Source organism: Podarcis liolepis (genome assembly GCF_965112155.1).
Source record: "Podarcis liolepis genome assembly, chromosome: 3".
NCBI lineage: Eukaryota > Metazoa > Chordata > Lepidosauria > Squamata > Lacertidae > Podarcis > Podarcis liolepis.
The window spans coordinates 82,224,694-82,241,553 of NC_139557.1; the positions used below are offsets into that span (position 1 = coordinate 82,224,694).

Sequence of the window (16,860 nt, forward strand, 5' to 3'; positions counted from 1 at the left end):
TATAAATGAAATCTTGGAAAGTTTATTTGATTCAATTTGAGTAGAGCTATCTATTTTTCCTTCCTCTCTTTTTTGGGCATGCTGAGAGTTTGTTTAATTTGTCTGGGTTTAGCAGTATGCACTAGGTTATTTGAAATAATGGATGTTTTGGGATTTAGAATGATGTTTCTGACACTCATTACTTTATAGCATTGGTTGTTGTATCATACACCCAGCCATCAGTTACTGACTTAGAATGTAACTAGATGTCTGAAACCCACTTTTGCTGAGCTAAAGTATATGACTTGGTGATGGAGACAGTGAAAGGAAGAATCAGCTAACAGAAAGAATGGTTGTTAAACCCTTCCACTGATTTTCCTCTGTAAAAGCTTTCCTGAACCCACCATAAGGGCTCTTTTCATTTTGGAATCCAGATAGAGTAAAAACCCAACTTAAACTGTCTTGAGGGAAAGGTACTTGGAGAGGATCTCCTGTGAGCATCCCATTTCCACGTCTTGATAATTAGCTGTTTTTGTGTGTGTGTGTTTTGCAAAAAAATACCTCCCTCTAAGCTTGGCTCTAATTAAGTGTAAGGATGGTGAGCATGACTAGAGTGGAGGTCTATTATTTTGACCCTTGCCTGTTCTTTGTGACCCAGGCAGGACTTGTATCATTAAAGGTGAAAGATGTTTTGGCTTACTTTGCTGTTAGGCAGGCATGAAGATAGGCATACTGGGGTCTTGCAAGGGTTAGAAAGTAATGTGATTAACTGGCATGAAATCAACGTGTTACATTGGTTTGAAGCAATGTGGTTGCTCTCTGTGGTGAGAGTGAGGAACTTGCCCACCATCAGAGCTGAATATTGTTGGGTAACACACTGTGCTTTTAGAAATGAATCACTGCGCTATTAAGATCAACATTGTGTTCAGAAACAACTCATCTAAACTTTTCTTTTTAGGATTATCAAACTTGGCTTGATCTTCGGGAGTTTGAAACTCGCATCGGAGAGCGTTATATTACCCATGAAAGTGATGATGCTCGCTGGGAAGAACATGCGTATGAGCACAATCTTGTATACCCCAAACATTTCATTATGGCCCCCAATCCAGATGATATGGAGGAAGACCCATAATTGTTATCCAGGGAAAGGCACTTAACTTAAACCATTACTGATACTCTGATGGAGCAAGTATTGCTCTTTGCTCTTCAGTCTATAAAGCAGTGAAGGATCTTCCATCAGTTTTTGGATGGACTAGATGACTTGGGAAAGGCTCCACATCTCTAGTTACTATGACTATGAATGTGATCCGGCACTGGGTTAAAAGCCATGAAATATTTGTGTTAACATTGCCTTACTGGTACATCGCAGTGATGTTACTGGCCGATGAAGTGCACAGAGACTTGATGTAGTATGTGAAATTCCCAGGGTTTTTGTAGTTTACACAATAACAAAATAATTTTAATGGTTTTCTAGTTCCTACCTACTAAGCCATAGAATACTATTTTCTGGTATTTAGATACATCTGTTATGAAGCTGTAGAGAAACCTGAAATATATACCATGACCAAATAACTACAACAATGCTTGATTTTTAAGCCCCATACAAAACACTTGTAGAATATTTATTTAGCAGGTATGAGTTGGAAAAGCAATAAAAGTAAAGGGAGCCAATAACTTTAAGGCAGATTTGTTGTCCTTCTGCTTAACTAGAACAGCCTCTTGATGTATGGAAGTGCAGAGCAGTAAAAGTACTCTACAATCCCACTTAATACAGACAAGGTGTGTTTTTGCCTTTACACTTACATTAGGAGAACAGTAAAGCATTATGGTGAATTATCATTGTGTGGCAGATGTTAGTGTGACCTTGAGGCTTATGGAGGGCTTTCGGCCTTAATTTATCCATAGACCAGGATCCAGAGATGTAATTTGAATACTGCTGCAAAGAAAAAAGTGCTCCACTCGTTGTTTTTTTTGAGCACAACAGTTCCATGTGCTAGCAACTGGTTTCTTCTGCAGTGGGAATTGTTGCACCAGATAGAATAAACTGAAGCTCCTCCTGTGTGTATTGTTCCCTCTCACATATCACATATTTGGCTCCAGCCAATTAGCATCCAGTGCACAACTAAGATCTTCAGTTGTTTAGCCTTCCACTGTGGAAACATGATTTGTGGTGGGAAGTTTAAAGTAGTAGGTGCATCACAATAGCCTTGTGGTGGTGGTGGGGGGCGCATACTTCTGTGCTGTCATTCATTTTGATCTGGAAGAGACTTGTCTGCTGCAGTTTGGCCCCAAAGAATCTTTTAATTTCTTGAAAGGAATAAAATTTTACTTCATTTCCAATTAATTCTAGTAACTAGAATCCACAGTGTAATATATCCTTAGGATCTCTGGTGTCATGGAAGAAGATGTGGTCATTTATGTTTCCACGTTGCCCTTTGCTTTCTGCTCTTTGCTTTTCTTCTGCTTTCATTAAACCCTGTAGTCTAGCAAAATCACTCTTAGCTGCTGGTGATCAGGGGGTTGTGGCCTTTTGCCTCCCACTTGCTGGGTTTATCACTCAGAGATTAAGGGTGGAAAGAGAGTTTGCCTCCCTCCCTCCTTCCTGTCCCACACAAATTTACTTGCAAGGCACTCCGCTTGATGCAGTTGGCTTCTTCTTAAAAGATCTACTGATAGGAAAAGGATGGGAAGTGGCTTGGAGAAGGGCTAAAACCTGTCACCCTTTTCTTCCTTTCCCTTCCTGCTAGCAGGTCTGCTTACAAAACACTTACATTTAATCCATACAGTTCTCAATTACAGATGAGAATCAATTTGGCAAGCACTCCTAGATTTAATGCGTATGAATGGGTGGTACTTTGTAGATAAAATAGTTAACACAATTATATGAATTCACTTCCTGGCCACTGTTTGTTCCATCATAGTGTTAATTATTGCTGTCTGAATAGCAGCCTGTCAGTTCTGTTTTGCATCTGCTTTTCTTCTTTCTGATTTCCTGTCCATCTCCTTCCTCAGGTCGGTCTTCAGCATCTTTTCTTCTTCAACTGTCATCAGCTGACTTCTTTTCACTTTGCTTTCTCCCAGCATTTCATGCCCTCCTTTCACTTGCCCTGCATTCTGTGACATTACAGGAATAAGTTATTCCTGTGCATGTCTGTGAATTACAACTATGTAAAGAGCAAGAGAGGAAAACAGAAGAAGAATCTCAAAAATCTTATCACAATAAGGAAGGTCCAGTGCATACATTCCCTTAAGTTAAACCAAATTTTTTGATCCGGAGAAATGATGGAAGCAGCAGTTCAAGAACAAGGCTATATGAAGATAACCTAACGCAGTCTGAGAACATTAAAGGCTACTGGACAACCAGTGCAAATGTCACTAAAGTAAATTAAAATAAAAACCTTGCTTAATTTTTTATTTCATCTCAACCAACTGTTCTATTTAGATGACTGGCAAACAAATGAACTAACCTGGATCTAGTTATGAAGTTAACATTTTCAGGGAAATGTGGTCTACAATTGAAATAAGCTGTATATAAATGTCAGCAAGAACCAGATGTGCAGTTGAAGCATTCTGTGAAATTTTCATGGCAACACTTGCTCCGGCCAAGGCATGCTGCTGTAGCTGTTGCAGCAAAAAACTTCAAAGTAAGTTCCAACAGTGTGTGGCCCCATCTCTAGGATATAGCTTCATTTGATCATGACCTTTAACAGCTGTTCATAGGCCAGTTTATTTTCCAAATCCTCTAACAGCAAAAGGATTTGGCCACCTCTCCATCTCTTCCTCTTGACCTTAAATTTATTAGTGTGTTCTGGATACTCTGTGAGCATTCAGTATAGTGGAATTTTCTATGCTATACAATCTCCAATTAGATGCCACAAGTAGAGGAAAATGTGTTGAATAATGGAGTACACTATGATGGAGCAAGCTTTAGAAGAACCTTGTATAATTATTTAATTTGAAACAAATATTGTTGCTTGTAGTGTTTTGTTGCTTTGTTTCAGTTGCCAGACAAACTCAATTTCAATGGTAGCATTTCTCTAATGTGCAAATTTTAGATGAATGGTGCAATTCACAAACTCCTTATTTCAGTCTAGCAGGAGTGAAGCAGAACAAAGACTGTGTGTCATTGGGGTTACAGATTCATAGTCTTATGAGGCATATGAGTTGGAACGGCAGGATATATGAAATATGGGTGTTTATTCTTCCATTTGTGTGTCTCCCTTGATTTATGTTCAGCTGAATGTGAGCGGCCTCAGCTAAAAAATACTGAGGTAATGTGATGTGAAAATTCTGCTTGAGGCATTTTGATTTATGAAGACTATTTTGCATGTGCAACTCATCACTGGATGTTGTTGTCACCGAATAGAGAACATGCATTTATAAGTTCACTTAGATCCTTAGATTTGAACTTTCATTAGCCCCAGCCACCACGTCCAATGGGCAAGGATAATGGGAGTAGGAGTCTAATAATGTATGGAGGACCATGTGTTCACCACCATTTCTAAAAGGGGTTTGTAGTGCACTGATAGCCTGCTTCAAACCAGAATTTTTATTAGGATCATGTGGATTGATTTATGATGGACTGCTGCATGGATGTTTCTGCATTGTGCAGAATGGATGTTTCTGCATTGTGCATAATGTTTCACTAACTCACTGATGTTTACGGTGACCCACATGAATCACTGGCCTAATTTCAGGCATATTTGTTGAACAGATTTTGAGAGTCAGCTATGCACCTGCAGTTCTTCATGTCTTTGCTCTGTATTCAGAATACTTGGACTGAAACTTTTTGTATCTTATTTTGTTATCCCATTACAAACTCCAATGTGACATGGTAATTAATGTATAAAAGTACTGATTATGTAGGTAGAGTTACCTACATGACTGATGCTTTTATTATCAAAGTGTGTAGACAACCAAGAATCTGTTTGATGGCAGGAACTTTGCCAAAGCAGTAACATGTAAATTGGGTCAGTGGGTTGCAAGTAACACGTGGATTCAAAGAACATGCATTTCTACAATCTTGAATTGGAAATTGTTCCAGTGAATAAAATTCTACAAGTGGGGGAGACCCTCTGCAATAATGCAGCTGTTTGGAAATGCAAGAGACAAAGTTTAATGTGGATGAAGCCTTCTCCAAACCACAGAGTCCAAAATAATGAGCCAGGAACTTATAGCAGATTAACCTTGTAGTTAAGCTACAAATGTATTCAAAGTAAATCTAGAAAATATTCTAGAAAATGTTTCTCACCTATAGAAAAGGTCATTGTAATTTTATTGTCATCAGTTTCTTAACCTTTTCTACTGTAGACGTGGGAAGCAGTGCTCTCAGTGGGGAGAATCCACAGCAGAGATGAGAATGACTAAGTCTCAAAGGCAGTCAAAATGTCATGGATAAGTGAAATGATTGGAAGCCCCTATCATAAATGATCCAATCATGTTGTAAAATTATTGGAAGCTACTATTCAATTTTTTGAATATACAGCTGGAACTATTCTGTATTTATAGCATGGTATTGAACACTGAAAGTAGCTGTTCTAGCAAAGCACATTTTGTTGTGGCATAACTATTAATCTATTGGAAGTGTTCATAGTTGTTTCACTGTTTTGTCTTATTGTTTCTTTGTAAACTTATGCAACAACAGAATAGGATCAATATTATTTCGGATTGACTCAGTTGTTATCCTATAGATGTCTACTCAGAAATAAGTCCCCTTGAGTTCAGTGGGGTTTGCTTCCAGGTAGGTGTATATAGAATTGCAGCCTTAAGATCGGTTGTAGCATCAGAGAGCCATATTTAAACAGAAGCAAAGCAAGTCAAACATGTAGTGTGTCAGGTATGCCTCTTGATTTAATTTCAGGTTTCAGGATAGCAAAATTTTGGACCAGTAGGGTAGGAATAAAAGCCCTGTTGTAGTTAAAGATGAGAAATAACTGGAATGTTTCTACACTATAACAGCTGTTACACACATTTCACAAACCATAAATAAACTGCATAGCTTGCACTCTTACTTTCCTATGAATGCCTACAAATATTATTAAATCAAAGCTTTAAGTCACTGAAGGTTGGCATTAAATCTGTTGCTCCAGATGAATTTGTACCCAGTGTTGCATTATCATTAATCTTTGTTTTTCAGTTAAGTTGCATTCATTGAAGAAATAGTTCTGTATTGATGCTAGAAGATATTCATGTAAAACTTGTAGCCTCAAAAAGACACTGTCAAGTACTTTTTATATTTTTATATGTCCCATTGTTTGTAAATATCCTCTAAGCTTGAAAATAAATTTTATTTCCCTATCATGCGTCTTTTCCCCGCTACTGTATCCTCTGTACTTCCTCTAACTTTGGTAACTGTATCAAAATCCCTGTGTGCAGGCATTGTTACAGAAAGGCAACGTGATTGTTATAAGACCTATCTACATACCCCTATTTCCATGATTCGCAATGGGAAGCCTGCATCGTTTTCTTAAAGCATTGACATTTGGGGTTCACTTCCATGAGAGTTCACCAAAGCCAGCAACAAATGCTGAATGTGATGTTGAGTCTTTTGACTTCTTTTGCTGATCTGAAGCTGTAAATCTGGAGTGAGGTAACATGGCAAAAAAGTGGAAACGTCCTCCCATTTTATCCAGGTCCATTAGCATTTCATAACTTCGAAGCAGCTGAGTCTGAATGGCTGCATCATTGACACTTTTCAATAGTACCTAAATGGGAAAATGAATTATTTTAATCCCCCCTGCAGAATTGTCCAGTTGTGCTACCTGTAACTTGGCTACTTTCCATCCTAGAATTACATCAATCTTCTGCCCTTCCAAATTTGTATATTCTGAATTTTAACTTGTTCATTTGATAAATTTATATCCCACCCTTCAAAATAAATAATACAGGTTCTGTCTCCCATTACAATGAGACTTAAATCAGCTACAGATAATCTAAGTGTATTCAGTTAAGTAAGACTAGTTTTTATAAACTAGCCAGAAAGTGGCCCCTACCTGTAGTCGGATATCAATGCCCATATTTTTCAAAAAATCATGTTGTTTTATGGGACCCAAGGTTGTTACTCTTTCCTGTGCTATTTTTCGCAGATAACTGAAGTCAACATCTGCTGTGAGGTCCGCTGTTCCTGGAGATATTAAGACATTGTGAAGTTCATGTCCACGGAATCCCTGAAAAATAATAGAAATGGGGGGGGGGAATGGTTCACTTAGACCCTGCAGCTTTTAAGGTTGCAGACAAAAATAGAGCACAGAGGAAAAACGACCTCCAATTATAAAAAGGGAATTTTTAAAGTTAAGAATTATGATTTTTGAAGAATTGTATGCTGTCTTAAGCTACAAATGCCTCCCTTTCCAAAACCTCACCACTTATTGCTGGCTATAACATTATTGGCAACAGATAAATGCCACAAAATGGTGCACTTCTACTCTACCTTTTATCGCAAAGGTACTTTAGTAACTGCCCCAGAAAGTAGAGAAGAAATTTTAGCTTTGGAAAAAAACAGACTGTTCATGCAAACTGTTCTGTAGGAACCTGTATAAATCAACCTACCCTGAATGTATCTGTTTTGGTGCCATTGTGGCCATAATCTACAATCAGTGCATTGCCCCCATTCTTTTCAATATTATGGGCCAGCTTCTGGATGATGATACCAGCGTCAGGACACACTTCCACATGATCTCTGGATTCTTTGTCCTAAATGAGAATTCAGGGTTTGAACAAACAGTTATGTAGCAGTATATGCACACATGCCTACAGCTATAAGTCCTGACACTTTCCTGCAGCTTCCCTCAAGAGAATTTTGGGTTGCGAGTTTTATGGGAGGACATGAATCATCCATCAAACCTGTAATTCTCAGGATTCCCTGCAGGGAAACGATAGCAGGAAATCTGCAAGACGGGGTTTGTCACATGTCTATCTGGATCCTACATTTGTTATGAAATAAAACCCCTTCTCGGAATAACTAGATGCAACATTTGTTGCATTTTAGTAATGATCTTACTGGTTATTTTGATAAATACCAGGTAAGCTGCTAAACAAGGTTCTATAAAGTTTTCCTTAGGAATCTATAGCTTAATATTCTGCTTGTCCATCTTTTTTCCTAAAACGAAATACAGGTGTATCACCCTTACTGGTCTGGTTTCACATGGCAAGTAGCCTTTCCTTACAATTTTATTGCACATAACAAATGCATACTAAGATGTTCTCAATAAAAATCACCAGATAAGTATGTTTGAAACAATGATAATAACTGCAGTAAGTACATTTTGAAAACAGTGAGCAGCTCAAAATATGTAACACAATGGCAGTATTAGCTGGATGGAGAGGATTATATAAGCGAGCTTACATGTATGAAGGCTTTTGCAGCAGGAGTAGCAGATGGCGCAAGGACAAATCGCAGCTTGTCAGGAGTGTCTGGATCAATGTCAACCAACAACTCACGCCACCCCTTTTCTGTTTTCTGTTAATTTAAAAATAAGTTGGATACGGATTTTATTGAACACTGTCAGCTACACTGTTTACCATTTCATGTAAGTTTATTCAAGGATATGCTCTTGACAAAAAAAAGCCGATTAATCATTTATTATACTTTTACCTCTCAGTGAAGTTCTTTAAAAGCAAACATGAACAGATTTTGCTTCACTAATTTGTACCTTTGTGGAAAAGTTCCTGCTGTATTCCTTAGTATTCTAACCAGTAGAAACAAAAAACCCAGTCAACTGTGTTGATCCATTATTACACACACCTGCACATCTGAAAGCAGCTGTGTACTGTTTAATATCCAATTTATTAGAATGAGCATGGCAGTAATCCTGTGCATAGTTTCCTATAAGCTCTTATCAAAACTCAGTGGTACTTGCTTCTGATAGGATAGATTGTAAAACACACTGGGCGTTAACAAAATATTGTGAGCCAGCTGAAATGCAAGTGTTAGCTTTTAATTAGGAATGCATTTAAGCTGGAAGCAGGAAGTTCATGAAAAAGAGAGGAAGCAATCTCCAGCCTCAGCTTGACTGTTTTCCTCATTCTCTGACTTCTATGCTAATTTTTTAGAAACACCAGGAAAACTGGAAGTGGCCTTACCACCACATTCACCTGCCAGCAAAGAAAGTCCATCAGTAACTTTGCCATTCTAGTAGATGTCATGTCTTCTGTTCTGAAAAAAGTCCTGGAACAGTGCTCCCCTACATTTCTCCTTCAATACACTACTGATACTGGCCAGTAATATTATTATTTATTAAATTTGTAAAAAAAACAACAACATACAAATTTATATGATTTGTATACCAGCCTTGTAGAATAGATAAACAAGTGTGCAACTAGTAGAATAAGAAAAACACAAATCCTGCCATTGCCTATTTAAATCAATAGATGTAGTTAAAAGCAGAATCTTGTATTATTACAAGACTGCTGACATGTCTGCGTACAGTGCAAGTACTTGATGACTATTCCCTACGATCTCGGTTTCCAAAATTAGAATACATGCACTGTATCTAAATATAAAACTTTTGCTATATAAAAAATGCTGGGAATTTTGAAATAACCAGGATGAATTTAACTTAATGATTTGACTTATTTTGTATAATATATACACTTCATTGTACAAAATAAGTTGTTGTTAAGTTAAATTCATTTCTGTCATTCCATGTACTTATTAAAGCATGTCAGTTCCATGACACAGACATACTTGCTCTCTGCCTCCACTGGATTGTAGTTTTGTTCTCTTTCTAAATAGTAAATACTTTTAAAGTCAAGTCAAGCAATAAAGAGCTATCATACCTGAAATTTGTGTATAGGAAGAGCGTCAAAAAATTCATGTGCTAAATAAAAACTGAAGCCTAAAGGAAAAAACAAAGTGTCAATCAAATTACAACATCTGAAACTAACATTTTTCACTTAAATAGCATCCAAAGTCTTCACTTGGAACTGCTGTATGAGGTATCTGTTGCACTAGATGCAAAACTGAGATTTCAAGCACAATATGAAGAACCATTAGAAAATTGTTTTACCACCACAAAAACTGAAATCTTCAAAAACAGATTTACTATAAACATTTTGCAATCAAACTATCCAAGCTCACATTAAAACATGCCAAGGAGAAGCAGATCTACAGTTATATAACTTCTGGACACCCCACCACTGCAAAGCTTTAAAAAGAGAACTAATGACAGTTCAATAAAAGCACACGCACGCGCGCGCGCGCGCGCACACACACACACACACACACACACACACACACACAAAAGCATCAAACCTTACCTTCTGGCACATCATTCAGGTCTTGGTACCAGAAAATTGGCAGCCTGGTCTTAGTAATCCCTTCCATGTAGGTAGTGGGACTCTCTGTTAATTCTGTCTTTCCATCTGTGAGTACTGATGCTTGAATCTCACTTAATTTTGGACTGATTTCCACCAAATGAACAGAAATATCACATTTACTAAGTACAGAACTCAGCTGATTAAAAACCTGTAAATGAAGAAGTTTAGTTAGAGACAAAGTACAGGTAGTGATTTTATAAAATTCTTCAAGGCTGTGCTTAAAAGACTTCTACAACAGTTTTATAGTTATTAGGTTGTATCCAATGTTGCCTGTATGTGAGCAGGATCAATTTCCACTCATGCAATGTGGATTTGCATTCTTCTTTCCCCTCCCACACTCAAAATCCACTCCGGAGAACTGGGGGAGACACCTGACAAGATTTGGAAGGGGGCACGGGAGGGACTGCTGAGAAGAGGAGAGTCCTGTTACGCAAGCAAAACTCTACTTGTGCAACATTGGATTCCTCCCTTTATTTCTCGAAATGATAGTGGTTTTTCTCAAGCACTTAGGGTTAAGTGGCACGTCAGCTACCTTGGCATCACAATGAAATTCCTGATGTTAAGCCAGAAAGGCAGGGATATAAATTCGTTTTGCTGGCCAATAAGGCAGAAACTGGTAGGTACTAGGGACCAAAGAACGGATGAAAATCAATGAGATACAGGCAGAATTTCTAAAAACCATAACTCTGTTGTGCCTCACAAAGGCTTGTTTAGAGGCCTGATAAACCAAACTTTATGAAGTCATGAAAGAACATTGGGATCAAGTATTCTTTGCTTCATTCTTCTTCCTGTCATGCACTGGCTTTAGAGTAACAATTCTGATTTGTATTCAGCCATAGTTTGCCATTACACTAGAACTGGGGAACTCTGGTTTAATGTTGGTTAACAAACTAGGAAAACAACTAGGTCAAGTCTGGATGTAACAAAAATATTTGGCTTCATTCAGACTAGTATGATGGTGATGATAGTTATGCACTCATATTAATGACGATACATAACAGGAGGAGGACTGGGGTAAGGGAAGAGCTCTAGGCCGTGACACTTGTTCAAGGCCTCAAAACCAAGATTTATTTATGAGTCACCAGCTATTCTGCACTAGACAGAAAGGTTTGAAACAAACAAGGGTTTCCTAAAGCTTGCTATCTAGTGCAGAATAGCAGGTGAAACAAAGAATTTTAAGAATTTCAGCCTGAAATGTACAAAAAAGGCAGGTTTCAAACCCACCAGACTATGGAGGAAAAGGTTGTATTTACTTACCCGCAAAATATCATTAGTAAGACTACCTCTTCCTGGGCCCAATTCCACCAGTTGAATTTTTTTTGGCTTGCCAGCAGCCATCCATTCACTAACAAACCAAACACCTATTAACTAGAGAAAATAAATAGATGTAATTATTTTTCATTCTATAGAACACTTTAGTTGAAAACTGAGTGGCACATAAGCATTTCATCTCAGGGAAAAATGGAAATTTAAGTTTACAATCACAGTACTTACTGTATTTTTTGCACCATAACACTCACTTTTTTCCTCCTAGAAAGTAAGGGGAAATGTCTGTGCGTGTTATGGAGGGAATGCCTACGGGTGGCATGCCTACGGATTTTCCTCCTCTAAAGACTACGTGCGTGTTATGGTTGGGTGCGTGTTATAGAGCAAAAAATACGGTACTATGCAATTTTGCAGTTTTGAACACAGTAAAATTGCTTAAACACCGTTGAAATACATATGTTTACTGTATGCTGGATGGCAGTTGATGTTTTCCTGAATCTTCATGTTCAGTGCTTAGAAGATCTCTTCCTGGGAGTACAGCCTGGGAGTCATTTTGGACTCACAGCTGTCCATGGAGGCACAGTCAATTCTGTGTCCAGGGCAGCTGTTTACCAGCTCCATCTGGTATGCAGGCTGAGACCCTATCTGCCCGCAGACTCTTGCCAGAGTGGTGCATGCTCTAGTTATCTCCCAATTGGACTACTGCAATGCGCTCTATGTGGGGCTACCTTTGAAGGTGACCCGGAAACTACAACTAATCCAGAATGTGGCAGCTAGACTGGTGACTGGGAGCAGCTGCCAAGACCAAATAACACCGGTCTTGAAAGACCTACATTGGCTCCCAGTACATTTCCGAGCACAATTCAAAGTGTTGGTGCTGACCTTTAAAGCCCTAAACGGCCTCAGTCCAGTATACCTGAAGGAGCGTCTCCACCCCCATTGTTCTGCCCGGACACTGAGGTCCAACACAGAGGGCCTTCTGGCGGTTCCCTCACTGCAAGAAGTGAAGTTATAGGGAACCAGGCAGAGGGCCTTCTCGGTAGTGGCGCCCGCCCTGTGGAACACCCTCCCACCAGATGTCAAAGAAAAAAACAACTACCAGACTTTTCGGAGACATCTGAAGGCAGCCCTGTTTAGGGAAGCTTTTACTATCTGAAAGACTATTGTATTTTAACATTTTGTTGGAAGCCGCCCAGAGTGGCTGAGAAAACTCAGCCAGATGGGCAGGGTATAAATAAATTATTATTATTATTATTATTATTATTATTATTATTATTATTACTATTACTATTATTATTATTATTATTATTATTATTATTTTCAGAATCAGACAAATCAAGACTGGGCAGGTGGCTTGGATTCTTGTATATCAAAAGAATTAACTAACAGTGCAGTCTATATGTGTTAACTCAGAAGCAACTCCTTCAATGGGGCTTACTCCTATGTATAGAATTGCTGCCTAAATTCCTAATGAAAGATACTTACTTGGGAGTATCTCTTTCTTAACTTAGTAGGATTTATTACATCACTAACAATGACATCAGATTCCTTAAGCAGAAATTGTCTCCCTTGTTATTTACCATGAATAGGTATATACTGGAAAGAACCCAGCTTAACTTTATGATCTTGGGAAAACTTTCAAATGTATTCATTTATTATTTGTCTGTTGCTTTTCTGCATAGCTGTGTCCACAGTGGCTCACAATACAAGAATATCAATACAATAGCAGGAATATGCATCAATACATCATTATAACAGTAAATTGCCAATTCATTAAAAAATGTAATATAGCCCTCCAAACATGTAACAGTTCATTTCAAGAACAGCAAAATCTTAAATTCATTGCAAGTTAGACAATATCAGTCACAAAAACTAACATAATCTTAATTGTTAAAATGCATAAGCCAGAGAGTAAGGTGTGATAACACTTTCCACTGTTCTCAGATATTAGTAAATCATATAACCAGCAGCAAGTTTCTCAAAGTATGAATTGCAGGAAATTGTTGTCATCATTTTTGCAACAGCTTCATTTAAAATGATACACACAGAAGTAGTAGGCTTAATACTGAGAAAATGCACTTTTTTGTAAATTGAACAAACATTTGGAAATCGCTTTCTGATACTTCAGAGACAGAATGGTGACATTGCTCGGTATGGAAGAAGACTAGTATGCAAACCTTGACAGAATAATGGCTTAAATAGCAGCACCATAAAACATTACCATATCTCATCAGATAAAATGTACTTTAAAAAATGTACCTCCCCAAAGATCTGACTTATTTCAGGTGAAGTAACAAAATCTCCTTTTTCACCTAGCATGTCACGATGCATATAGTATCCCTATAGAAGAAAAAAGAACCAATCAGTTCCCAACTCTTGATTATGTTCACTTGCTAGTTAGCTACAACACTGAAATTGTTTAATGAAAGAAACTAACAGCCCTCTTAAAATATAAAACCTCATCCTTAAACATCCTTAAACTCAGCTAGGAAACTATATGGGTGGAGGGTTAAGGAGGTAGAAGAGACAGAGAGCCTTGATGCAGGCTAGCTGAAGGACAGGGGGTTGAGAAGCCATGGCCTGAGGCAAGGATGGGTGGGAGAGGCATACAGCTGGTAAGAGAAAGAGCCAAGGATGAAAGAAAGCAAGAGTGAGGAAAAAACTCACTGAGGGCCAGAGACTAGGAGAGGCCACTGATGTAGGCAGAAGGGAATGAATGAGCCACAGAACAATCCTTATCCCCAGATTTGCTGGCTAGAGGGTGTTAGGATGGAGTGGGTGTGCCTCTTCTCTAGTAGATGAAGTGCATGCTTGATGCAGAGGCCCCCATTAGGATCGCTCCATAGGCACTGATCTATTGCAGGCCTCAAAATGTGGCATTCTAAGGGCAGGGCAGAGGCACTGCCATCTGATATCAAAGCCATCCTGATTCTCCAGTAAGCTCCATCTCACTATCTTAAGGGGCAATTTTTGGACAACAGCCATACTTGGATAAAATGTGATGGGTGTTTCCTATCATGACAATTTGTATGAAAGTTGTGTTTATATGTCTAAAAAGTTAGGCATAAACAAATGAGATCATTTGAATGAGAATGTAAAACAAATCTGCCCACCCACAAAGAAACTATACTAGTTATTGTAGTAACAATGTACAACCAAAAGCTTAGTACGCAGTGTAGGTCTCATCTTCTCTCCAGCCTTACAACCACCTTGTCTCCTAGGCCTGCAGTTCCTCACCCTTCAAAACCTCCTTGCAGTGCAGTCCTAAGTGGGGTGTGTGGAAGATGCAAAGTGGCGGACTAACCACCACTTCCAAAACCCTGCTGGGCTGCCAAAGTGGGAAGTGTGTGGGGTCAACTTACTGTTCTGCCCCCTGAATGTATTATTATTATTATTATTATTATTATTATTATTATTATTATTATTAATATTATTATTAAATCCCCTCCCATTGGTTTGAATTGGGGTCAGGGTCAGGGCTGGCATTCCTTCTCCTCGACCTCCCCTTACTCTTTGTACAGCATCATTGGTACAAGTTTCATCTGAATAATAGACAAATATAAACTGGAGCTTCAAATCCCAAAGTGAAATTTGAATGATGCACATTTAGTACTGTTCATACCTTCACAGGATTAGTCAAAACTTCCCGCATATATTCAGCAACTGTAATGGGACCAGTTGACTTTATTTTCATCATTAGATGCTTCAGCATTGGTGTCATTGGACTGTTTTCCTCTGCTTTACTTTCTGAACTAAAGCACTGGCATGTTAATGTAGTGGAACGACCTATGTAAAAACATAAGATTAGCCATCTACAAGTGATCCACTGAATAAATAGTCTCTCTAGAAGTGGCTAATATGAGCTATGTTTGAGGAAGCGTACAAAGCAACTAAACGATGGTTAGAGGAAACTTTTTTTAAAAAATGGTGTAGGTGTGGGGCCATCAGCTTGTTAAAAGATCCCTGGAAAACATGGGGAACTGAACATTGCTTTTATAAGAAAGTAGTATTTAAATTCTAAATGCATTACTTGATCCAAAAAATTATCAGTCAAGATGCAGAAAGTCCCAGCTGCAATTGCTGGCATCAGCAGGTAGGCTAGGGAAAGACCCCTTCCTGAAACCCTGGAGAGCTGCTTGTCAGTGTAGACCAGGCATGTCCAAAGTCCGTTTTGGGGGCCTAATCCTCAACAACTTCAATCCTAAAAAAAAAGGTCAACAACTTTGGTTGGCCCTCACGGCCCTTCACTTCATCAAATCTGGCCCTCTTTGAAAAAAGTTGGACAGTACACTGTCTGACTCAGACAAGGGGTGACTCGAGTCACTTAATGCAAAGACATGTAAATAAATGGCATGGGGCAACCGTATTAGGTAAGATCCAACCAAAACAAAGTACTTTTAAGCTCCACTGAAATCAGATTGCTCATATTTACCGATTCCTGCCTGTTCTTTTCCATCCTTGCTATTACCACTAATTGACTTTTTCTGGTGATGGGCAGAGCCACCCCTTTGAGCTTACTCCCTTTCTCCTTTCTTGTAGAAAGGGGGGGAGGTGATATAGAAGAAGTTGCTCCGAGCAAATATTTGGGGGGGTGATGTGCATTTCTCTGATCATTACCACTGCTTTCTACTTGCAATTGGGAGCTGAGGTGTTAAACTGGGCGGCTGGATAGTTTCTGCAAAGCTGGATAGTTTCTGCTCCAACATGACCCCCAGGGTCTCTTCAAACTCTACAATTCTGTGATTCCAGGGCTCAAAACAGGGAGCTGCCTGGTTTTTTGGGGAGCATCTTTGTGGAGGGAGGCGGGTCTGTGGGGACTGGAAACGGCTGCGAACACTCTTAGGTTGCAAGCTCCGCGCACTTACTCGGGAGTAAGTCCCACTGAAGTCAACAGGACTTGCTTCAGAGTAAACGCAAGTGAGGTTTTGCTGTTAAGGTATGCTCCACGCATCGTTCTCGTTACCATGGAGACGGAGGAAACGGTCGCTTCGCGCGACAAGGCGCATCCCCCGGAGTAAGGCTCTCCCCGGCTGCACGAGCGCCATGCTCGCGCCGTCCCTTCCTTCACCTCCCTGACCCTCTTGTCCTGGCAGCCAAATAAAATAATTATTTTGCGAAGCGCCAAAGGAGTTCACCTTAGGGCCCGTGCCTGTGCTAAGATGCTTATTATTACAATATAGATAGACAAGCAGTGCGTCCCTCTTTCTGCCCCTTTCCCGTTTGTTTCCTAAATCTCTGCCGTTCATAGTACGTTATATGTATCTAGCAGGACCTTCCACCTTCTAAGTGAGTGTCGTC

At 39.1% G+C, this 16,860-nt stretch overlaps 2 protein-coding genes across 6 annotated transcripts in view; one reads left to right on the forward strand and one right to left on the reverse strand.

Annotated features, from left to right (window-relative positions):
• Window positions 1–6,276, forward strand: part of PRKD3 (protein kinase D3) — a 51,265-nt gene extending 44,989 nt beyond the window's left edge. The window contains exons 19-20 of one of the 4 annotated variants that reach the window (XR_014524488.1): window positions 938–1,612; window positions 1,729–6,276. Coding sequence is in view for 3 of the 4 variants with exons in the window: in XM_083496822.1 (XP_083352948.1) it covers window positions 938–1,111 (174 nt within the window). In the remaining variant the exon portion in view is untranslated. Of the gene's footprint in view, window positions 1–937 lie in introns of all 4 variants that reach the window. The other 3 variants (XM_083496824.1, XM_083496823.1, XM_083496822.1) reach the window with 3 other exon arrangements.
• On the reverse strand, window positions 5,812–16,808 carry NDUFAF7 (NADH:ubiquinone oxidoreductase complex assembly factor 7; the record flags this gene model as incomplete). Of its 2 annotated transcripts, none has more annotated exons than XM_083496898.1 (10): window positions 5,812–6,683; window positions 6,972–7,145; window positions 7,528–7,671; window positions 8,324–8,437; window positions 9,757–9,815; window positions 10,237–10,444; window positions 11,554–11,664; window positions 13,822–13,902; window positions 15,185–15,348; window positions 16,526–16,808. In XM_083496898.1, 10 exons carry the CDS (start codon window positions 16,806–16,808, stop codon window positions 6,468–6,470), a joined length of 1,554 nt encoding a protein of 517 aa, XP_083353024.1. In that variant the 3' UTR covers window positions 5,812–6,467. The 2 variants fall into 2 exon arrangements, with proteins under 2 accessions (XP_083353024.1, XP_083353025.1); XM_083496899.1 differs by having other exon boundaries at window positions 16,428–16,614.
• Between the last annotated feature and the right edge of the window lie 52 nt (window positions 16,809–16,860).